Source organism: Cygnus olor, chromosome 4, assembly GCF_009769625.2.
Source record: "Cygnus olor isolate bCygOlo1 chromosome 4, bCygOlo1.pri.v2, whole genome shotgun sequence".
Classification (NCBI taxonomy): domain Eukaryota; kingdom Metazoa; phylum Chordata; class Aves; order Anseriformes; family Anatidae; genus Cygnus; species Cygnus olor.
In genome coordinates, this window is record NC_049172.1 from 54,257,347 (window position 1) to 54,282,766 (window position 25,420).

Below are 25,420 nucleotides of genomic sequence, written 5' to 3' on the forward strand. Positions count from 1 at the left end.
TGTGACTTCCTTGTTTATTTGGGCAGAAAACTCTGTCTGAAGACCACTATTTCTGAAACAACTGCCCCAACTTTTCCAAAGTTTCACCACAGGCTTTCAGGTCTTATTAACAGGAGCACTTGCTTTACAAATCTAAACCTAGACAGAGTTGCATAAGATTACACACATATAAAAGAAATAAAAGTTCCCCCAAAACAGGCTGCATTTCAGAAATCAAGATATTACTTAGAGTATTTAATTAAACAAGTATTGTTTGAAATACATTCAGAGACAACTTTTTGTTCATAAGCTGACTGGCTTTTTTTTGGTCCTTCAAGGGTAGACATGCTTCCCCTCCAAAACAAGATACTACATCCAAGAGTATGCAGAATGAATCTTAACAAGAGCAGAAGTCTTAGTCTGTGTTCTCAGATATTTGGTCCTAAATATCCTTACTTCTTAAATAATGCATTTCTAACACTGCCAAAAAAAAACCCACTATGGTAGTATTTTTTTCTATTTTACTCAGTCTTTCGCTGAAGATTATTTTTTTCTGGTTGAAAGAAGTGTTTTTCAAGAGCATTGACCAGTTCATCTAGTTCCTTCTTCAATTGCTCGACGTCACTAAAAAATGAAATCCACACAAATACAGAAAACGTTGTCAGAGTAGAGAAGCTAAAAAGAACATTTACAGCCTGATATATTGTTTTAGACAAACATTTTCTATCAATGATAAAAGTATATATACTTGAGTTCTTGAAGTGACTACAGGAGTAGTATTCAATAATGAATAGCCCTTTCCCCACCAAAGCAATACAGAAAAACCACTCAGCCCCTACTGCACAGCATTTACCCCTGTAAGTGACAATACCTGTTTCCAGGAGGTGCACAAAGTTCAGAATAGTATTTGATTTTGGGTTCTGTCCCACTGGTTCGCATCGTGGCCACTCCTCCATTAGCAAAAGTGAATGTAATCATTTGGCTACTTTTACTAGTGGGAAGTATCTAGAAATAGTAAGAAGAATATATTTATATATATTTAACATTTAGAAAGGGACTATACTGACTTCAAAACAAAACCCATGACCTGATGTCATATAACTAATGCATCAGCTAAAATTAAGTTTTGTTCCATTTTCTTCAGCATTGTGGTCTTGTGACCACAACAGGCAAATGACAGCTTTACCCTCAATCTGGTAGTAAAACTGCTGCTAAATATCACTGCTGGGTAGCTTACATCAACTCTAGTCAACATTTTAGCTGCAAACAGGAATTGCTCTATGATGAGCTTCCCCAGGAGGAAAAAGAAACATGGCTCATGGAAGGCTGAGGAACCCCAAACCACATCTCAGTAGACTGTCTAGCTTACACTTACAATAAATTAACTTAAGACTGCTGCGGCACTACAGCAAGATCCTCCTCCCTCCCTCTACAGACTGCCACCTTGGAGAGTAGAGAAAGAGGGGAGATGGGGAGAGAGAGAAGGAAGAAAAAGAAAAGAAAGGAAAAAAGAAATCAACCTTGATTTATTCCCCACTAAAACAAAACAATCATCCCAAACCTAACTCATCTTAGACTCAACATTGAACATAATGTGTTTTAGAGTATTTCTCTGTAGAATATTTTCAGATGTGTTTGCACATACATACACATGATTGTGTGTAATAAAAATGCACTTACAGCTTTTTGATCTGGCTGGCTGCTGTCATACCCAGTAGTTAGATCCCTTATTCCAGAAACTTTAAATCTACCACAAGATTTTGGGTATGTGTTTTCTCCATCATAATTCCTGAGGTTGTCAAAAAGCTGTTGAATCACTTTAGGATCGTGACAGATGAAATATGAAGCTTTGGTAATATGGAGGCCGTATCTGTGAAGACATGATACTAATGAATATTAGTCATATAACTAATAACTAAAGACAAACCAACATTCATTAGAATATATGCTCTATAAAGCAAGAATCTATACTCATGGTCACGCAGCTGTAGCATAACTTCACCCCGTTACACTTTTTAAAAGGCTTTGACGCCCTAATAGCCCTATTTTACACACTTTAAGAGGGAAAGGTCTCTGCACAGAAATTTCCTTAATGATCGAAAATGAGAAAATTTACTTTGAAATCAGAAGGAAAAAAAAAGATGCCATTATTGCCTTGAGAAGATCTAAACACCACAGGAAGAGAAACGAATATGTCTAAATAGGTCCCTTGACTGGATGCTAGCTGACCTCTTCTGAGTAAAAGTAATTCCAGACCTTTTCCCAATCCAACTTCAGAGGCTGCTCTCCCATTAAAGTCTTTCTATTGAACTAAACTGTTCCCGAACATCACCTCTTTATGTTATCTATTTGCTGCCAGATGGTATGATGCAGAATCTGCATTAAAAACAAGTTGCCTGATAATACAGACTTTTCAAAACAGCACGTTATTGGAAAGCATACAAGCCTGGGCTGCTGCTTTAAGTGAACTTTTCCTAAAGATGAATAGTTGTAGAGTATCCTTGGTGCCAGGGAAAGTCTGAAGGGCAGAAGCTTTCGCTAACACTAGGATGTTCATGCTAGAAATCTGGAAAGCTTTTAAAGTAGCAACACATTTATACCTAAATGGAAATCTTGAATGTCAATAGTTGTTAAATCAGTCTTGAGAATCCAGCAAGGGAATTAAAAAAGCCTATCCTACATTTGAAAGAAGTAACGAACCTGTTAGGACTGTGTCCTTTTCCTGATCTACCTTGGCTTTGAGAGGTAACAATGAGAACAGATCCCCGTACTATACCTCCAAAATACAGAGTAGAGTTTCTTCTGCTTCAACAGCAGTTCACAAGACAATCCTGACCAGGAAAAAAAGAAGTAAAGGAGTAGAAAAGTGGAACACTATACTGGCCACAAAAACAAGCAAACAAAAATAACCCCAAAGCAAGACAAGAAAAGCCCCACAGTTACCAAGCATCTGTTAAGAAGACAGACTTGTTTTCTGATCTGTAGCTTTTCCATGAATAGTGGCCATGCACATTGACATGAACAGTCTCACTCTGAGGTGCATCTGCAGGCTGCTTTTACGCTAAATAAGCTATGACTTTCAGAGGCCTCTTCAGTGGCTATTAATACAGCGGCACTGTGGCATTGCTAAGTTCCACTCAGCTACATTTTCTGATTCTGAAGGCAAGCTGAAGCAGGTGTTTGTTTACTGAATGAGCATTTAAAAGAGCACGTCAGAGTGTCTAGAGCAACTAGCAGTTAAGGGAATTCCCAAGTCAGATACTGTATTTGCAGCTCTAGGCATGATTTTCTCTTCCATGTGTTTGTCTTACTGTTTCATGAACCCACCTAAACTACCATGTACAACAGCTGATAAATTCCACAATTCATGCATTGGTTTTGCCACCCGATTCCTTCTTGACCGGTTGATAAAACAAGCTTGTCTAGTACTGCACACAAGTGAGAGCTCTGAGGACTGGTGAAACAAGCAGCACAAAGGCTAGAGTTTTCCATGACTCTTTCTTCAGGTTCCACCAAAGCATTGTTAGTGATGCTACCAGACATAAAGAGGTGGAAAATATCCACCAGCCTGTGCTGCTCCTTCCTTTGTAACTACAAACCCCAAAACCTCGTAAGAAACATGCCCTGCCCCATGAAATCCCCAAACCATCTCAGCTATTGATTTCTGCAGGTCCTAGAATATATTACAACAAGGAGTAGCACCTAATATTGAAAGCTCTCTGAGGGACATCCAGCTGGATACAACAAATAGAATCAGTTATAGAACTTCAGCTGAATCAGCTCAAATATCAGTATTCAGGAGCAGAAAGCCAAACCAACATATACCATTGATCCAAAAATGAAAGACAGAATGATATAGTATAGCTATACCGCCACCTAGAATTAATTTAATCACCAATAGCCCTGCAAGCAGAACAGAAACAAGCTGGTTTCAATGGGTAACATAAATATGCCAGAGCTACTTAGGCACACTCTGCTGTTAATGTTTTTGTACATCTAGTATGTTTAAGCAGCAAGAAGCACTATGAGTTCCACAGTGCAACAATACTACTGGGGAAAACAAAAGAAAACAGACAAAAAACTCCAGTCTTTTGTACAAGAAAGAGCCCAAGAGCAGAACTTCTCAAATAGAGGAAACCCTTCAGAAAAAAACAAGCAAAAATGCTATGAAAAATCTCATTAACAGATTAGGAATTAGAAAAGTAATTCTTTTAATAACTTAAAACTACATAAAAACAAGTCATATGTGTATTCATACCCATGACACAGGAGAGCTTTCTAGATCACTGTTACCATATTCCTGTACTACTGTTTCTTCATGTACAGTAGGTTACTATCAAGTCCTGTTAACCAATGTATGTGTCATGGAGAAAATCTGGTTATTAGACAATTATAATCAAACTCACTCATCATAGACTGCTTTCAGCTGCTGAGACAAAGACATATTCCTGGTTGCCAAAAAACTAGCCATCTCTGCAGTTATAACAGCAGCGCTGACACCATCTTTGTCCAGAACAGCAGGACAGCACATATATCCTAAACAAAGGAAAATTTAATATATATTATTTATATATTTGATTGATTTTTATAAGGAAAGTAGATAGTATGGGATACAGAAGTAGCACTGGTGGAGGAGGGGAACGTAAGAGGGGACATTGTTCAAAGGAAAAATGTATATTGCCATACTACACACATTTTAGAATTAAACCAAAAATTTTTTCAGCATAGCCTAGGATTTGAAAATTGTTTACCTTCTAATTAGCGTTAATTTCAATAATCAAAGTATTTAATGAATTTTCAGCACTTATTTGTATCTTATCTGTGCCACGTGCTCCTGAGTACTTTTGGAACTCTCATAAAAAGAAATGCACACTATAGCAAAAATGCAAGTATGGCGCTTTCTCTTAAATGTGAGTACCCTTACATAGTAGCATATGTTAACACTGGGAATTATCCATGAGGTAGTCACATTTCCTCTGATTTTCAGGCACTGAGATACTTAAGAAATTGTATTACATCTTTACAACCTGTCTCACATACTAATAGCTTTTATCCATGTCTTTCCAGTTTACAGGTATTGTTTGGAGGAGTTTTTACTTTCATGTTTAAACTTAAGTGTCAGCTACACATACTCAACTTGAAATTTAAAGAAATGTGGTTGGTTTTTTTGTTTGTTTTTAAATAGCTTGTAGGGAATTTGCAGTCCAAGTCTACATAGCCATTACCGAAAATATATCCACCTAGTTTGCATCACCATACTTGGTGCTAAACAGAGATTAGGACTGCATACTAGTAATATCAATCAGCCAAATGGATGATATCAATTACTCCTATTAAGTTGAGGCCATTTGGCTACGCAGCTATTTTTGGCAGTAGTCCACTTTCACTATTTTACAGGATTCTAGAACGCAATATTCTCTTTCATACCTATAGCCTCTTCAAATGCAAAAAGAACAGCTTTTCCCTGATCCATGAGCTGCTTGGCACGGTTCCCCATCCACTTAAAACCTGTCAGTGTTTCCTACAGCAGTGAGGAAGAAAAAAAAACACGTTAAAAATAAAAGCAATGTTTGACAGAGATAGAGGACACAAAACACTGTGTAGGAAAGCAAATAAAAAGATATAGAATAAACTTGTAACAGCTTACCTCAAAGTGAAAACCTTCCTTTAGTGCAATTGCTCTCAGGATTTTGGAAGAAACTGTACTAGATAACATGTAGACATCTTTGATGGCACAAGAATCCCTATTCTGATTTTTCCAGCAAGTGAAGATCCACCATCCCAAAAGAGCTCCCAGTTCATTTCCAGAAAACACCTTCCATTCACCACTGGAGAAAAAAAGAAAAAAAGTATATGAATTCAAAGGACAGTACTGGAAAAAATCATACATGAATACTAGCAAATAAACCCACCACATTTTAATTCCAAATAACAGTAACATGACATTTTGTATCCATTAAGAAAAAAAAAAAATCTTCCCCAAAGAATTCTGAAGTTATATTCCTCCTCAGTCATACGTATCAGCTTATGAATTTATCCAAAGATGAAAGTGATATTTCCAGCGTATTTTAAATAAATAAAAAAAAAGCCAGTAGATACAAATTAGAAAAATCAATGGCACAGACGTGAAAATACAATTCTCAAACAATCAGTAGTTTTCGTCGACTTGGTAACAAATACATAGATCTGTCATTAAGGAAAATTGGAAAAAAAAAATCAAATAGTTTAAAAATATATACATTAAAACTGACCCATTGTTAGAGCAAGAAAAATTGAAGGAAAAAAAGGAAAAAACAGATAGCAAAATTGCCCAAAAATCCCAAACATGAAAGGGGACAGAGGAACTGTCAAATTGGCAAAAATGAATACCTACAGAAACAGTACCTGTCATGAAAGAGAACCAGACTCAGTCTCCTGCATTTATTGATGCCATCAGGCACTAAGCAATGCACGGTAACAATTAGCCTAAGAGAGCTGAGAAAACGTGCTCTAGCAGGAGTTTGTGTCAAAGCAGACATACAGATACTATGGAAGCCTACATTTGTATATGATTAGTGTACGAATAGCTGCAGTGGAATTTGAAAACGACGCAGGACCAAAAGTTAGGTGACAATTAAGGCTTGCTAAACAACTAGCAAAGAGGCAGTTGAATGAAAGCACCATACTTTCAATTGTGGTAATTACAATAAACTTAAGAACCCCACCAAGTCTCTGGTAGCTATGTTTTTAGACAAAATAATAAATAAATAAATAAATGAGTGGTTTTCCATTTTTTTAAACCCATCATAACCAGAACAAACTAAAGCTTTTTATGTATCTTCCTCAATGCTGAATTGCCAACTGAGGCCAAAACCAAGGATATTCCAGCTAAAATATGGAAACAAACCAAAAAAAAAACGTGAAAGAAACACTGCCATCTTTGAAGGTGGTACCAGATGAAAACAGGTTATCTGGTGAGCAAAATGGATACTTGCACTGTCCCCTTCTCCTGGGCTTTTGGAATTTGTGGATGACAAATATTTGAGCCTGAAATCAGTTATGCAATCACTGAAGATACCTTTCAAGAAACCATTTCATGTTTTGGGTACCAAGGACTGTTGCCATGATTTTATCTCTCTTTCTCGTGTGTAAAAAAGAATGAGTTCATTCATACTACATATTTCTGTGTCTTAGTCCAAAGAAAAAAGACTACTGTGACTATTCTGCAACCCAGGTAGCCAGAATACCTCAAATCTGTCTGACCTTTAAGTCCAAAATGGTTTGCATTTATTTGTTACCATACCTTTCCTGTTTCTCAGCCACTGCAAGTCGATCAGCATCTGGATCATTTGCTAAAATGATTTTTGCCCCATCTTTTTCAGCCAAAGCAAAAGATAACGTCTGGAAACAATGATAAGCAACATCAGAGAAGCATTAATACTCCCAAATAACATTTTTGCTTTCTTTACAGACTTTAAATAAACTTTGCTGGTTTATTTAATCTCAAACACCCGAAGTCATGATGTGTGTCTACAAACAAACAAAACAACAACAACAAAAAAGACACTACCCCAACCACTTCATTTACATTTAACCAATTCACAGGATATAAGCCTGGCAACAGTTGAGCATGAGCAGGATATTTAACTTCACCGACATCTTTCCACTTTTGTAGCCACCGACATCTTTCCACTTTTGTAGCCTGATTCGAAAGGTAATTATATTCAATAGGGTCTTTAATAATAAAATGATCATACTCATATCAGAAATTCCAGCCTCGTAATGATCAGGATTGCCACTGTGGTTTGAGAACAATTTAGTCTTTGTATTTCAGATGTAAACTAGAAGCTTTCCAAAATGGGGGGGTAAAGATCTTTTCTTTTTATTTATTTATTTTTAAAAGGAACTGTATTACTTTGCTCTGTGTGCAGATGCTGTATATTCTGATAGCAGAACAAAGGACAGTTTAAAGTTACAGCTAATTATTACCTGACTGGTTCAAAGAGAGTTATGAATTTTAATGAAATGATACAAACAAAATCCTTGATAAACGTAAAGATATAAAAACAGAAATAAAATAGATTTTTAACCAATATTTATAACCATGACTGCTGGCAGAAGGGAGACAGGCAAGTTGCTTGACAGACTTTGTAACTATTAATGTATATATATATTTATAAATATTAATAAGTAATATATATATATTTACCAGAACACCTTTGCCTTCTTCAGGATTTGGATACTTCACTGTGGGAAATTCTGGATCAGGATCCTTCTGCTCCGGAACAGCAAAAGGAGGTCTAAGGTCAAATGCCTTGAAGGCCAACTGCACAAATTTATGACCTACACCATGCACGGAAGTATGAACAAATTTCAAGTTTGTTTCCTTGTTGATATTCCTGAAATAAAACAGATTAAAATTAAACTTGAATATGGCAGAATATTCTACATGAAAATTCACTATGTTTGGGAACTGATGTGACTCGTTATTCTATAGCACTGTTAACATGAAAAACTAAAGGAGGTTGCTTTTTAAAGGTAATGGCTTCAAAATTGGTTTAGCCACATTTTTCAGCTCTGCAAGTTATTGTAGATATCTAATGTTCTGGTACATGGAAACCACTGGAATAAAAAAGATAGTACACTCCATACACCTCAAAGGAGGTGAGTGGAAAACAAATACAACTGACTAGTAAGACTCTACATCCCCGACTCTGGCATTTAAGCCATCTCCAAAGACTGAACACAGTAAACCTAGAAGAGCATGTCTCATTTGAGCTCATTCATTTTTATAGATTACATTGCTAAAAATGTGAGACATGTAAAGACATTCAAACTCCTGAGACATTTAACTCCTATTCAGAAAAAAAAAGCAGCCTTTTTTCTCACTTAGGCCTGCCTTTCTAGTAACATTGACTTAGCTTTTAACCAGTTACTAGTGACTACTGGTAGTTAAAATTTTGATGCAAGTAGGCAGATTAACAGGCTGTTGCTTATCTAACCCACAAATTGATTCTACCTGATAATCACGAAGAGAAACATCCACTTCATTTCGTTAGGTGAAGTTTATGCTGAGCAAGTGACAGCAATACACTGGTGCAAGGCTTCCGAGGTTACCAGGAGCACATGCAAGGCTAGAATTATAGAGCAAGATCTTCTGTCAAAACTGTCTGAAAAGCCTGGGTCACCTCCTCTCTTAACAGTTCATTTTAAGGCCGTGATTCAACAGCATTAAACTGGATAGTCAGTGGCAACCCTTAGCTTGCCTCTAGCTGCACAGAATAGTCCCAATCTTCCAGCAGCATTTGGCTGATGCATGGCCACACTAGTCCAGGGAGAAAATATAATCAGAAACTAACTTCTGCTGGGTTAGATTTCTGCCAGAACAACTTCATTAACTTGCTTGCTATGTCACCATGCCACTGCCAGTACTACTGCAAAAGATCACAGGAATGCACAGACAGAACTGAAAAACACAACAGAATTGTGGCTGCCCTGAGTTTGATCAATTTAAACTGCCATGCTGACATACCAGATGAAAAATCCCGTACCTTAGCAGAGTTAACATCAGTTACCTGTGAAAGCACTGTTTCTGTATGTCTTTGAAGTATTCCTTATTAACAGTGGCATACGGGTCATGAAGTAGCACGCTGCTGTCAATTAGTTTATCATCCCAAGCCTGAGGCCATGGCTCTTGATTCTCCTCAATAGCCTGAGAAATTCCTTTGTCGTGAGGGGAAATGATCTGAGCACCATTTTCCCAATAAACCTAAATGATAAACGTGGTAAGAGAGTATTTTGGTCGTTAATAATGTAGGATAGCTTTGCAATTTTCTGTTGGCTAAGATGTATTTGATAGGATATTACAGTAAATTCAACTAAAGTATACCCAGAATATTACTCTGTTCATATTCCCAGTGTTTCCTCTCAAACCCCATTTTTATTCTACAAAAAAAAGCTATTATATTTCATCAGAGCATATTGAAGTTGATAATGAAACACAAAACGAGGCTCAGCTCATTTACTGAGAAGATTCAAATATCAGTCTGGCTGCTAGCCTTGGAATTGATGATATTGAATTCCCCATGATATTTCAGATACTTTCCACATGATTTTGAGATATAATTGTTATATGTAAAAGAATTCTTTAGAGAAAATAAGTGTCAATGAAATGCACTTATCACAAAAAACATTAAAGAGAAAGGCACAAAACCTTGTAGCTGCCTACTGCAGCAGCCTTGCCACAACAGCAAGCACAAATTCAATTAAGTTTCAAGATGTTCATTACTTTAGTCCTCTGTTGTTTTTGTTAATCGCCTACACATCCAACAGCAGGCTTTATGTTTTATGTATAAACAGAATTATGTTTTGATTTTTGGCAGTTGTTTGCACAGTTCCTCCTACTGATGGTTTACAAACTGCAGATTTAAGGAAAGATACCTAACAGCATCTGGGTCATGTATACATGTAGCTCAAATAACAAAAAACATCAACAAAAATGAAGTTATTTTAAAAAGTAATTGATAAAATATCCAAATGGATGTGAAAAAGCTATCAAAAAGAATACATGAAACATTAAAAAAGAGCAATTCAAACAACAAGACAAGAAGTTCTGAAGCAACAGGCAGCAAGAAATCCTCCCTGTTAATAGCTTCTTTTTCTAATAAAAAGACAAAAAAGATTTCCTAACCTCCATTTTTGTGTTCTTAACACAGCCTGTATATGACTAGTTCAGCTAAGTGATTGGCAGACATGCAACTCAGCCATGTTTTTTTTAGTGAAAAACAGACTTCCGTCATTTGTTTCTTGAAATACAAAAAAAAAGGCACACTGATAATTGCGTAATTTAGCAAAACAAAAATACATTACATGAAATTAATGGAATTCAATCAAAATGATTTGTACAAGCAACTCATTGTGTTCAACATATTTTATTATTTGTATTTGTAAAGGTAAAGACATCTTTTTAAAATCATAAATTGGAGAAAGGACCAATGTTTTTTGAAAAGAGGTCATTTAAAGTGGTCCAAAAGTTCCAAAACTATACTGACCTTTCTGCTTTTTAAAGCTAAGTAAGATATTGTGTTATTACTCACTACTAGCTCTCAATACATATGTCTAGATCAGAGATCTCAAGAATCAAACTACCTATTTGTTTGGTTGATAACATGATAGGAACTATACACAATAGTATTAGTGTCTCTACATGGAAAAAATTATTAAAAAGCAACCAAAATCCAGAAAATAGATCATACAGGTTTACCTTGTAACCATTATCTTGTTTTGGATTGTGGGAAGCCGTAACCATAATTCCAGCACAAAGCTTCAGATGGGTTACTGTATATGGCTGTAACAAGAAAAGGTTAACTGAAGTTGAATATGAAAAATATTATAGGAGGTTTTATTCTCATTCTTATGAGAATACTTCCATACTGCTAAATAAAAAGGTCAGGATATTATTTCTACAGACTGACTCCCTAAAGCAGAAGCTAAGCAGTACTTGATCCACTAGTGTGGAACAACCTTAGTCCTTGCCACTTCTTGTGCTTCTTTCCATTAATATATATTATATATATTTAGCACTGTTTCAGATACTTTGTGGCTCACTAAAGTAGCGTTTTGATAGAGGGAAGCTGAATGCATGTGTTGCCTGCTGCAGAATGACTTGAGATACCTCAGGTCTGTAGGAGTGTAAATGTTTGGTGACGTAATGACAGAACTCTGTGTACGGTAGAGAGAATGAAAACTGCAGCGTTCTCATCCATACCTTCTGTTGAGAGCAGGCCTCTGAGCAACTACTCCATCATGGTGTAGAAGAAAATTGTTTAGGAGAGAGCTATTCTAAATTAATCCAAAACAGATGGAGTGAATAACATAAATAAAGCATTATTTGTGACCGAAGGTCCAGTTCGAATTCACTTCTGGCTCTCTATTTAATAGCAAATAAGATCAACTGTAGTTCTTGCAACACTGCTTTAAGCTGTTCCACAAAGAATCTGGCACTGTATCTACCAGAATTTGTATCAACACAAGAATGCTATACACAAAGTCTTCAACCCTCTATGCTCTGTTTCCAGCATTCACTGGAGCAACTGTTATCAGAGGAGAAACTGTTGCACCTAGTGTAACAGTAAGTTTTTCTCCATTATTCTAGAGCACTGACCCTTAGTGTAACGTACACCTAGATGTCTAATTTACACCTAATTTACACCTGTGTACGTGCAGACACATTCAGTAACTTCTGGCATAATGTCACTGCAATCTTAACAACCTGTATTTTCAGAAAGCTACCGTGGATTCAATATCCTAAAAAAGAAAAAAGAAAATCATGAACTAAACTTCAAAGTTTCAGAAGTTTCAAACTTCTTAGTTTCAGTCAGACTTCAGACTCCCCCAGCATCTAGCTCTACAGCTTCCTCACGAGGGGAGTGGAGGGGCAGGCGCTGAGCTCTGCTCTCTGGGGACAGCGACAGGACCCGAGGGAATGGCCTGGAGCTGGGACAGGGGAGGGTCAGGCTGGGTGTCAGGAAAAGGTTCTGCACCCAGAGGGTGGTTGGGCACTGGGACAGGTTGCCCAGGGCAGTGGTCACGGCACCGAGTCTCTCGGAGTTCAAGAAGCATTTGGACAGTGCTATCAGACACATGGTCTGATTTTTGGGTGGTCCTGTATGAAGCCAGGAGGTGGACTCAATGATCCTGGTGGGTCCCTTCCAACTTGGGATATTCTATCGTTCTATTAAACTAGAAACTATGAGATGTCTTCTACAGGAAATATGCCTGGAAGTGTGAGTGAATACAAACATGGCCCATTGTCACAGGTATTCTACTAAGCTTCTTCAGTCTACCGCTGTGGATGTTGTAAACCAAATCTAGATAAACAAGCATAAAACAAACTGAAGTTAAGCTTAAAAAGTCAAAAGTGATTTGTCTAGTTTTCCTTAATGTATTATTTTTTGATATCTCACAGAATTTGTGTGTATATAAATATGTTATAGAAAAACCTACCACAAAAGGAGTTGGTGTTATATCAGAGAACAGATAAACTGGAACTCCCTGGCTGATGAAGGTATTAGCAGCAAGTCTTGCAAACCTAGTTAACAAGAAAAGAAGCTGTGGAAATTTATTCCTTTTCTCACCAATTAATTTCCTAGAATTCACAATTTTTTCTCCCCTCACTCCAATTAAAAAATAAATCCAAATATTATATGCAACTCAAATGTTTTCACTCCCTATTCCCAATGGACAAAACACAACTATAAAACTGCTTCGGTATTAAGAAAACAAAAATACTATAAAGCCCTCAAATTAATTCATTCTAGAGAAAGAGAATATATTGTTGAAGTAGTTATAAGACCTTAACAAACCATGTAAGACATCTACAAAATAGTTAGTAACTAAAAAGTACCTTTTGCTACTACCTCCACTTGAAAGATGGGCACGAGCATCAAAACCAATCACAACTCCTCTCTTTTTCAGGTCACTGAAGTTCTTTTCAAGGTATCTGCAAAATCCCTGAAGACAACAACAAATCCACTTCATTAGCATAATCGTAATATTTCATATATCATTGTATAAAGACAATCACTAAAATGTTCATATCTTAAAAAGATAAGCACACATCAGCTCACTGAACTACACTGCAATGCAATTCATCTAGGACCAATAAACACCGGTACCAAAACCCTTCAAATCAATATAATGATGTTTGACAGCATTTAAGCATTTTTCCAAAAATGAGAACCAACTCCAGAAAGAAACACTTAACACAATTAGGCTGAACTGCAGATTTTGAGAAATGATTTAGTTCTTTTAGGTCTCAGATGAGGAAGTGAACAACTGGCCAACATTTCACTTTCTGAATTGAATCTCATCCTTAATAACGACACCTCTTTAGGGCACAATCAGTCCAGGCAGCAGTAATTTTAAGGACTGATCTACTTTAGTACCTACATGTGTTCATACATATTCACTGCACTTATGTAAATTTACATACAACATGCACGAAGTTTAGCTGAATGCTGGCTACCTTCTTTTTTGTTGGTTTGTTTTGCAGTTGTTATGCCAGGACTAACTCATCCTTAGCTTAACTGCCGTGTATGAATTTAATTGCAAATCAAATCTGGAAGATAACTTATTTTACCAGCTTAAGAGCTTCACTCTGCATATTTTTGGCGATCAGCACTAAAAAATTATTTAAATAACTTCTGAAAATTGGGAGAACAGTAAAAAAACAAACAAACAAAAAACTTGTACTTCCACAGAATGACCATTTGCTTGTTGTGAGGCCCTTCCATTCCTACATACACCCAGCTAAATGAGATAATATGATGAACACAATACCTGTGTTGTCTGGATAATAGTCAAGTCATTCATGTGAGAAATTCCTGCTCCCATGGCAGCCCTGAGCCCTGCTGTGCCAAATTCCATCCGCAAGCCAAAGCATTTCTGTAGTTCTTCCACATTTTCTTCAGCAAGCAGTTGCTTCACTATTGCAGAAGTTTTTGGATTCTGCAGATAAAAAAAACAAAACCAAACAAATAAAAAGCATTTCTAAAATATCTGAATTTTGTGGGGTTTGTTTTTAAACACCCTTAAGCTTCTTAACAGAACTGACATTCTTCCCCATGTTCTCTACTGGATTACTACAGTATTAAAACTGCACACCACTTCAGGAACCCAGGAACTTTTGCTACATATTCTGAATTTAAAGTCAGTACAATTTCAACTATTCCTTATTTATCTTTATCTCCTTAAGTAAACATGCTGCCTTGGCAGCAGCATATATATCAATTAGGAAAGTGAAAAGATTTCCAAGATGTCAACTTAAGTTTTTCTTGTTTTAAAACAAACCCCAACCTTTGCAGTTCAGAGAATTTTTGTTATCAGAACACAATTACTCTAAAACTATCAGAAAATAAGATAGGCTCCTAACTATGAAATATGACTAAGAAATATTACTTCCACAGTGCTGTGAGTTAGAAACAAACAAAACAACAAAAAACAGATATAGTTGTCTGAAGGTTGGCTAACAAGAAAGAGCAGTAACAAAACTAAACAGACTGGTCAGAAGATAGAGGTAACAATTTACACAAAATATATTTCTGAGTAGTGTTTGTGAAAATATATTAAAGGTAACACTCAATATGAAAGCTTGGCCGAATTCTTAAATACAATGACTGCGCAGAGCACTGATGTGCAGTCTCATCAGGCTTGTTATAAACAGTGAAAAGTTTCTTTTCTAAGTCTTCCTCCTTTTCTTGGTGTATTACTTGCATGATACAACTATTACCAGCTCTTTGTTTCTGGAATTAGTAGTCTTGTATTTCCCAACACCTCAGTAACGTAGGATTTGTCAAGTTTAACATTAGTTTGCCTCTCTGAAAACTGATGAGCCAAGAGGGCAGACGGCACACTCCAGCCACTAGGCAACGGCGTTATGCAAAGAGGCGGCATGCTCCGCAGGTTAGTCACGGCACGATTACACACACTTTACACTGGAGTACAAAGATTATTATTTCCAAATGATCATAAGCTTTGACTTCTGGTCATCCGAATGACCTCATGAAACTCATAGACTTTACTATTTCCTGGATAACCCAGGCATGCTTAGAGCAAATGAAGGCATATCATCCTGGGCAGAAATAGATTTTTTTCCCTGCATCTCCAGAAAGTGCTGAAGAACATACACAACAGCAGTCATCTGAGTAAACTTTCATAAAAGCATGTAAGTATTCTGCGCATCAAACTGAGACCACAGTTTGAACACCTAATGAACAAACCATGTTTTTCTTAGACATCATATTATGCTTACAGATTGTGGATGCCTCCTGCCCCAGTCACTGCACCTGTTGCCGAAGGGCAAACGTGATAGTTTAAATAAATACTCAGAAAGCTAATAAGGCTTTGCTGCAACTAAGCAAACTATATAATGCAGAATAAGCTGGACTCATTAAAGAAAAAAGTTGTTTTTCCCAGGTGCGATAAGCAATTATGAACCCCTGAATTACTGACTTCCAGTTTAAGAATTAGCAATTTACCAACCCAGGAGTGCTGTAACTGAACCCTCCTTGTAGGAGGCTCAACTTAATTCCGATAACTTGATAGAAAAAGCTTGGTTGCTTGACTTCAGTTGTTTGGGCTATCCACCCCCCCCATCAGAAACATTACAAAAATATAATGGTAAAAGTTTAGCCCAAGTCTCTTTAATATAGACCCAGGGTTTTTCCAGAATTACTATTATAATTGTTTATGGCTATGTTCTCCTAAGAATCTGCTTTTTTTTTTTTTTTCCTCCCCTCTTTTTGACTGTACATACTGTTGTTCCCATTTTATTTCAAGCCTTGCAGAACTCTAGGAGCATTATAATGCCAGTGTATATAGTTAGGGGAAAAACAAACAAACAAACAAAAATAAACCAACTTTTTAAAAGCAGAAGAATCTCTATAAAAGGACCCAATTGTATCTGAAGGATGAAGTGCTGCTTTTTTTCATTCCTCTTTGGTTCTCTCTTTTTTCTATTCTCAAACAAGCTGGATAAGATTATGAGAATACTGTCTCTGACTACAGCAGCAGGTGTTATAATACAGAATTAATACCCATTACTGCAATTTGTTTAAACATCACCTTGTTACATACGAGTTATTTATACTAAATGAAAGCCCTAGAGATGTTTCCTCAGTGCAAAAAGTCCTCTCAAGGTTTTAAAGTAGAGGGACAGCTACCGACTAAACAAGTTTTGTTTGTAATAAAAAGAGAAGCTACCTTCTATCCGTAATTTTATGTTTGATAATAGAATGAATGAAAAATATGATGCTTATGTAATGAATACAGTGACGAAAAGAGCCTGGTAATATGCACAGTAATTGTTACCTCCAGTGAAGTCAGCAGGACCATTTCCACGTGTAAGGGTTTGCTCTTGCAAACTATTCTTTTGCAGAAACACTCAGCTTATCATCATTAAAAATTAACTTCTCCCTTCAAATTCAAAAGCAGTCCTTCCCATGAAGTTTTTTTTTTTTTTTTTTTTATTTATATCAGAGTGAATGGACAAGGGTTATATCAGATTAGGCTGTTGCTCAATGCAAACACGGTTGGAGCTCCCTGAGAAATGAATGACAATACCTTCCTACTTTTCAGCAATCTGCAATGAGGTATTGCATACTGGTCAAATATTACTGCAATCAAAGACGCAACTGTTAACAAAGAGCTAACCTTCAAAAAGGTAAAGATAGTTCAAGGGATGCTGAATTTCACAAGGGTTTCACAAAATAATTGGAATAACCAATTAAAATGAAATGATTAAGCAGAAAACTGGAATATAATTAACATTAGTCAAAGAAGTTATTTTACTGAAATAAAGCACCCTTTAAAACCAGACTGTTCTCTCTAAAATCAATTAAACTGAAAAAAATTTACACAGAACCTGATCTAATACCCTAACAACTCTGAACGAAGGGCTGGTATGGCACTGCAGCATCATTAACAGGAATAGAGCTGTCAAACAATCTTTAACGAAGTATCACAGTACTTATTGGAAGTAATTCCAATTATGGCCTTTAGAACCTGGAAGTATTTGTTAATATATGTGTGTGTGTACTTTGTTTTCATTAATGGTCTTGAATAAGCAGAATACCACCTACCAAACAAATATGTAGGTTACACAAAACCTATACAGTATTGTACAGTGATAAAAAAATAAAGGGCAGTCATTGAAAGCAATATAAGGGAGACAAACGGCCAACATGTTCCACTACAGCCAAATGAACAAATTTCACGTATATGGACAAAAAATGCAAACCACATATAGCAAATGCAGACCTGAATCTTAGTGGGAAATGCAGCAACAAGCAGCTACATAAGCATTTCCAAAACACCCCCATGGCAAAAAGTTTCTTTAGACATGTAGAACATAGAAATAAACAGATGATTTTACATCTGTGTACAGTACTACCCAGATTAAAACTGCAGACAGAGAGATGTTTTAGGGAGTTTAAGCACCTTCCCAGGAACAGATGAACTGCGTACTAAAGCGACAGCAGAAAAAGGGAGAGAAAGTGCCAAGGCACCAGACCGCCGTGGAGGTTGAGGTTCAGCCGTCACGTTACTGAAGGCAGGGTCGCCAAGCGCTGGCTGCCACTACCACGGTGATGCCTTCTGCGTCTCCTGGTCCTTTCGAGGCAAGCCTTTTTGGAAACAGCATTTGAGCAAAGGGAAACATGGAGGTACCCGGAGGTTTTAATACTTTGAGACAGACAACACGGCAAGTCATCCTCCCCTTGAGCGTTTTACGTCTAGGAACCTGTAAGAGGAGAGGTTAGGAACAACGCGGAAGGGAAATTCAGAGAGAAAGCAGAGAAAGGCGTGCAGCAGAGGCTGTGTCAGAGGGGGCTGCTATGACCGGGGCAGGGTCCCCACAGCGGGACTGACAGACAGACAGACAGCATCCCCGTTGCCTGAACCCCCAGGAGCCCATCGCCTCCCTCCCCAAGCCCCCAGGAGACCAAGACCCCCCTCTCCGCCCCGGGCCGGCCTGGCAGGGCCCCCGGCGCCCCTCACCTTGTCCCACAGCAGCCACTGCTCCGCCGCCCGCCTGAGCGCCGCGTCCCCAGCCATGATGCCGCCCGGCCGCCTCAGCCTCAGCCTTCTCAACCGCCCCGCTCCTTCCCTCTTCCGCAGCGGGGCCGGGCCGGGCCGAGCCGCCCCACCTCCGCCCCGCCCGAGGCCGGGGTCAGGGCCGCCATGTCGCGGTTTCCTCGGCCCGGTCGCGGGGGCTCAGGGCCGCGGGGTAGGGCTCGGGGCTTTCAGCGGCGCTTTCGTGCGTTGGGTACAGAAATCGGCAGGGTCCTGCGCCTGTCTGGGAGGGCAGAGCCCCTAGCCAGGGGAAATGCGAGCCGAGAGCTGCCTTCGCCTGCAGGCAAGGAGGCGAGCAGCCCGGGGGCTCTGCTGCCATTGCTCCCCCCCGGTGCTCACTCCCGCATGCTCCAGAAACAGGAGTTTTGCACAAGTCGGGGTGAATCCTGCAGTGAACCGACCCGCAACTGTTTTTTTGTTTGTTTGGTTGGTTGGTTGGTTTTGTTTTTATTTTTTTATTTTTTTTTTCTCCTTAGTGTTTAATCTCAGACTTTGGACAGCACCCAGCAGCATGACTCCAGCAAAGCCCCTTCCAAGATACCACCCAAAAATATCCCGGAGAATTCCTGCTCAGTGTTGTGAGACGACTGCTAACTCCGTTCCCACTCTATGGGACTCAAAATCCCATTCGCGAAAAGAGCTTGTTAATTGTGAATGTTATTCCCATTAAGGAATACTTTTTGTTTGTGAATACATTTTCTACAAATTACAGCGTCAAGTTTGATCTGCTCATTATCTGCCAAAACATGCATGATTTCTATGTGTTATCATGTATACTATAAATCAGATATTAATGGCAGGTAAGACCAATAATAAAAGAAAATAGACCAAATATAGTTAGAATAATGAGTACAAAATTTTGTAAATTTTGATGTAAATAATAATTTGTAGAGATATTTGGAAAGCTTTCAAAGTTCGGTAGTATGTTACCAGAATGCATGCAAACAAGAAAAATCCTACACATCATTTTCAAAAATGTTAATGAATATCCTTCTACACTAGAGATCAATATAAACATCAATTAAAATACCCTTTTGGAAAAAGTCTGAGATGAAAGATCAGTTGAACCCAGCAGAAAGGAAAGCAGACAAAAGTCTGTTGCTTCACTGCTTTTGTCTGCTCTCCTCTAGCGCTTTGGTAATGAACCTTTGGCAGCAACTCGTGGCCAGTTTGATTTTTTGGGACAGAATAGCCCAGAGCACGTTGAACCCTCTTTCTTGCATAACATGACACCTGGCATCAGCTTTCCAAAGTATTAATGGAGAAAGCAGTCTGATTGCTGAGTTTTAGGGGCAAGGCACTTGCTGTTCAAGAGCTTTTCCCTAGATTTTGTCAACCTCTGTCTGCATCTGAGCCAGACCGGGTGCCACGTAATTCCAGAGAGAGTTGAAAGGAGTGACAGAGATTTTCCTGCAGCTGGCTCAATTCTGCAGTACAGGCCAATGTCAGGGAAAATCCCTGGGGATGATAGAAATGCAGTGTGTATCACTGACGGAATGAGGTCCTGGGCAATGCGATGGCACTGTGAAGGTGACATCTAGGAAGAAGAGCAGACACCCTGGAGCCAGGAGCGTGACTTGCTGCCAAGTCCTGAATCTGAACTCACATGAAGGATATAGCTATTCAGATGTTTTCCAACAGTATTTCAGTGGGAACAATTTGAGCATCCCCTCTGTCCCACGTTTAAAAGGATGAGGCAAGTGAGGAAGTGGCTGCCCTTTGTCAAAATAACACTGAACTTCTGCTATGCTTCTCAAAGGCAGCAGACAATAACCACAGGAAAAAACAGCATTTGTGTAAGTGAAGAATGATACATTAACCAAGACTTTGACTCTGCAAAGCCGTCTGTCAAAGTACTACAATTGACTCAACTGGAGGAGTGGTGGCAGACATCAACAGATCCTCAGAGTGGCTCCTTTTTCTCCTTATAGCCTCAGTTTAACTATAAATCAAACATTTTCTTCTAGAAGATGGAGGAAAATGGCCATCAGGATTTATCACATAGCATAGGTTCAGCTGTGTCACTGAAAATCCATTTGAAAGTCCTTGTCTAGTACCTCCTGGGACTACTCTGAACGAAGTGGACAGAACCACTCAACATGCCAAGTGCATCACTCCTAAAAACTTAATTGTCTAATGGGATTAAAAGATGCTGAAAAAGAAACAGTCAACTTCTGATGCATTTTCTCCTGTGATTAACATCATTTTCATGCAATTAATACAATCCAAATAATTTCAAAATGTCAGGCAATCTAACAATCAGATCCTTCTTAGTGACTTTTCCCAGAGAACAAATTTCCAAGAAAGAATTAGAAAACCAACAGTAATTCATGAGAACATGGAGATACTGGGTTATCAGAGAAAAGATGTATTTGTTTGACCACAGACTGAAAAAAAAATAAAACACAAATAAAACCAAGTCATAAAGGATGGTGTCTTTTTCCTCTCTTTTTTCCAGTTGTTACCTAAAACAGTCAAAGTTAGCAAAATGAAAAAAGAAGAAAACAACTCAAAAAAACAACAATTAAAATAAGTCAATTTGCTGACCTGATGCTCTCCAGGAACTTCAAATACTGTAGCTAATTTTACTTGCATCTTCTTCATGTGGTCCCATTACTAAATTCAGCTTTATGCTAGAATTTCATTGGAGGACTTTCTAAAGTTCTTAAAGCATCCCTCTTCACTGACACATACAGAAGCCAAAAACTTCAGATGAATAATGGATTTTGTAAGTCAGGCTCTCTATGAGTCTACCTGTACAGACTTTCTACCTCATGCATGAACTAAACAGCATCTACTTGTTAACTGTGTTTTTTGTTGGTGTTTGTTTGTTTGTTTGTTCTTTAACTGACACCACAGCAGTAAACTGCTTTATTTAATTTGTAGGCAGGGAGACAGATTCTGCCATTAAGAAAAATGAGTAAAATGATTGATATTTTCTGGCACATTTTGAGTTTTGTTATGCTTTTTGTTTGTTTGTTTTGTTTAGGGATTTGGTCCAACATTTAGAGAACCAACAAGTCGTGTCTTGATCAAATAACATATAATTTATTTTCAAAGAATGGCAGTCAGGGAACATGCCTACTCCCTGAAATAATAATTACAACAACAACAACAACAATAATAATAATAAACTGGAATGAATCTAAATCTCCAAAATCACTCATGACCCTGTCAGCCTCAACACAGGACATCTTTGGATCACGTCATACTGTTCAAATCATACTTGACTGAGTGACTGCTGCTTTTGGTACATTTTTTTTTTCTCTTTTAGTAAAGTAGTCTGTCAGAATAGTCTTTGTTGTCAATCAGAAGAATAGGAATCAGTCTGCAACCTTTTGGAGAACATTTAGGCATAGTAAAAGGACATTTCATAGGGAACCTTCTGTGCCATACTATGTGCCATACTATTTGGCACATGCTGAAACAATATGAGAAGTTACCAGCTAACTGGAATCAATAATAATTAAATAAAAAAATAAAAAAAATCTATTTGTCTATGACTAAAGGTTGCATAGAGAGACCTTGTTAAAGTATAAAAACATCAGAAGGGAGGGTGTAGGAGGACAGGGCGAGGCTCTTCTCAGTGGTGCCCAGTGCCAGGACAAAAGGCAGTGGCACAGACAGGAGCACAGGAGGTTCTTTGTGAACACCAGGCAGCACTGCTGTGCTGGGCAGGTGACAGAACCCTGGCACAGGCTGCTCAGAGAGGCTGTGGGGTCTCCTCCTCGGAGATCTCCAGAAGCTGCCTGGACGTGGTGCTGGGCACCCTGCTGTGGGTGTCCCTGCTGGAGCAGGGGCTGGAGCAGGTGCCTCCAGAGGGCCCCACCGGCCTCGATTGTTCTGTGATTCTGTGATAGGTGAGATGCTGTGTGTTCTGGCAAGGAACCTACATTTTTCATTGCTGACTTCTTCAGACCTGTGATATAGCTGTAGAGAAAATTTGTATAATTGTAACAGAAAGTGCATTTCAATTATCACAATCAGTGATAATTTCCTGTTACATATGTGGATATTACATTTAGACTCTTCTACCTGGTTTTACCATTTTAAATATGCTTTTAGTGCATAACTACTCTCCATTTACTTTAAATTGGGACATAGTGATTGATATTTGTGGTACATAAAGAAACAAAGAAGACAACTAAGGATTATAGGATATTACTATTAAGAAGTTCAACTTAGCTGTAGCTTCTTAAAGCTTAACCTGCATAAAGGTTTTCCTACTTTGTGCAGTCTTAAAATTTCAAGCTATTTTATTACTTTTCACTTCATTCATTCTCCAGCTTGGAGTACCAGTGGGAGGTGGGAGAGAGGAAAGCTTTGTTTCTGTACCACAGATTGACTGGCAGACGGTGGCATACATGGCACATTTAAAAGAGCACATATAGCACTCACAATAGGATGTTATCTTAAATACAGAACCATTCTCGTAACCCAGCGAGAGGGGAGGGGGAAGCAGGGGAAGAGAAGGAAGGATGTAGTGGAAATTGTATTCCTGGCTTGAATTTTAGTATTTGTTCTGCATTTCTGTGGTCTACCAGCTAACCCAGGATGTGTCAGGTTATTTTTTATTTCCTCTTGATTTTTTTTTTTCTCCATTGTTAATTGTAGGCCTCTCACAACCAAGGGATATTTTCTAATTTCCACAGTCGGGCATAAACTCCTGACCTCTGGCAGGCAGGAGATCTTGGATGCCGTGGCAGCTGAATTACCAAAACGTGCTTTTTCTTTCTTGTTCCAGACAGCAGCCAGTTTCCAGGTTCAGGGACAGACTCGGTTACGTTAGTCTGACAGACAGGACATAGTTAGAGCTAACGCCAGTTCTCTTCAAGTATATTTTGGATTGCTGCCCCTTTCCTAGATGTTACTTCACTTTTAAGCCCCCAAATGAGAGTTAATTAGTCAGTTACACTAAAAAAAGGCATGATCTTGAACTCGCCCTTTATACAAATGACTTAAGTTTTGCTGTGACAAAACTGAAATATTTAATGTTTTGGTATCACAGAGTTAAAGAATAATATGCACAGATTATTTTGTCCCAATTTCTTTGTGAAAGAATTGAGTGGGGTACAGTACTTTATTATATATGTTCTTCAGTTCTGCTGTGACTGTCAGTAAAGTTTCTTTCCTTGTTAGGTAGCTTTCTGGGCACCTAATTACACTTACTAAGCCTACAACCTATAACTGTTACAGGAATGGAGCTGAGAGTGATTCTAACAGTTCTCTTGCACTAAGTTATGAAAAAGTGTCCTTAAGCAGTATTAGTTATCCAAAGTAGAAGCAAAAAATCTAAACTGGTCACAGCCTGAATATACTGGAAAGATACCTGCCTTAACAACAGTATGTTGTGAGGGTTATAGGCAAGTTTCCCAAAATGTTAAGCTCCTAAAGCTGACTTTAGCCTTCTAAAGAAGCTATTTCTCAAAACTGCTGAACATGCAGCAGTGCCCATTGAATGCTCAAGCTTGTAAATACATGACTGAGAGGTGGGACAGCAGTATCAAAGGGGAAAGGAAGTTGCTTATTTAAAAAAAAAAAAAAAAAAAAAGGAGCAGTATGCTTTTATAATATGTATCTACACTAGCCAGCAAAACTGAGCTCACATGCAAAGAATTTCTCTGATGTCCCACTGATAGAGGAAATAGTATCTAAAATATGGAAAATTGGTAGCTTCACATTTGTGATAAAAAGCTGTTCTAAGTAAAAGGTACTGCTAAACGCCCTACCTTGCTTTTGCTAAATAAATAAATCTGAAATTAAGGAAATTATTTAAAAGAGGTAGACTCTTATTATCTTGCAGATTATTTACTCTTTGGAGAGGAGATAAACCATGCCTTACTGAACCCATAAAAACACTAAATGAAAGGCTATACTGAGAAGTTTGTATGGCAGGCCTTACAATGGCCTCAAAGAGCTGGGTGGGTGAACTACAGTCTGCTTTTTAAACAGTTTCATTTTTAAACTTCAAAAACTTTTAGTTAAAATGCAGAAGAATAATTTCAAAAATTAACTAGGTTCTTCAAAAGCTTTTCTTAGTTCCGTGTTCCTGTCATGATTCCATAGAGAAAGGATGCCCTCTGTCGGTCCTAGCAGAAATAATTACTGAGATAATACTTATTGCTGTAATTGCTGAGAGAGCTGCATTCACAGTGTCTTGCCTTGTCAAAGAAAAATATTTCTTTCAGATAACAATTATTCCATAATTTATTGCTCCTCTTCCTACAATTCTGGGGCAGGAGTTTTCTCTCCTCATCTCTAGAGCTGTGCAATAGAAAACAAATACCGAGGAATAAAAAGGAGCAGCACTGTTTCTCACCCTGCTACAGCATTCCTGTTTCCATGATGTTCCATCATCAAGGAACGGAAAGAAATACTGAAAGCATAACAGCAACTTCATGCATTTGGAGAACTACCAGCTTTTTCTGTGTAAAGCTTTGAGTCAAAATTGTATTCAACTAAATTTTACTTTCTGATGTCCTATTATTAATATATGGAAAACTTAATTAACTTATCATAGTGATATTCTTCAGCAAAGACTCCGAAGCTTCACCTTGGGCCCAGGGTTTTGGTTTTGGTTTCTACCTTCTGTGCCAAACTGTTGAAAAGAATAAAAGTCACCAGCTCTGAGAACAATTTGCCTCTGTAACCATTCCTGTATAAAGAGATTTTTCTGGTGTCATGTGCTTGCTCAGTAAACACAAATAACTCACTAGGTATTTGGCTTGATGCCTTCACCACTTGAGATATTGTCTGGAGATTGGCTTTCTGATTTGCATAATTATGCTCATTTTTATTTTTGATTTACTTGCCAAATACTCAGACTCAAAGC

At 38.1% G+C, this 25,420-nt stretch overlaps 1 protein-coding gene across 1 annotated transcript; it reads right to left on the reverse strand.

The window, feature by feature from the left end:
• PGM2 (phosphoglucomutase 2) lies at positions 1 to 18,667 on the reverse strand. The gene is made up of 14 exons (XM_040556758.1): positions 18,514 to 18,667; positions 14,299 to 14,466; positions 13,364 to 13,470; positions 12,964 to 13,048; positions 11,222 to 11,305; positions 9,534 to 9,727; positions 8,168 to 8,357; positions 7,262 to 7,359; positions 5,627 to 5,807; positions 5,407 to 5,500; positions 4,386 to 4,515; positions 1,660 to 1,849; positions 851 to 984; positions 1 to 603 (listed from the first exon to the last, which is right to left on the reverse strand). The coding sequence occupies exons 1-14, from the start codon at positions 18,568 to 18,570 to the stop codon at positions 501 to 503; spliced, it is 1,815 nt and encodes a 604-aa protein (XP_040412692.1). The 5' UTR covers positions 18,571 to 18,667; the 3' UTR covers positions 1 to 500.
• Positions 18,668 to 25,420: the final 6,753 nt, after the last annotated feature.

Bases quoted from the DNA above. Each gene is read 5' to 3' on its own strand.
- PGM2 (XM_040556758.1), bottom strand. From the start codon at position 18,570: ATGGCTGGGGACGCGGCGCTCAGGCGGGCGGCGGAGCAGTGGCTGCTG. The intron at 8,358-9,533 runs GTAACTGATGTT...GTTTTATTTCAG, and splicing joins CAGAAACAGTGCTTTCACAG to GAATATCAACAAGGAAACAA. The intron at 7,360-8,167 runs GTAAATATATAT...CATTGTTTCCAG, and splicing joins AAGAAGGCAAAGGTGTTCTG to ACGTTATCTTTTGCTTTGGC.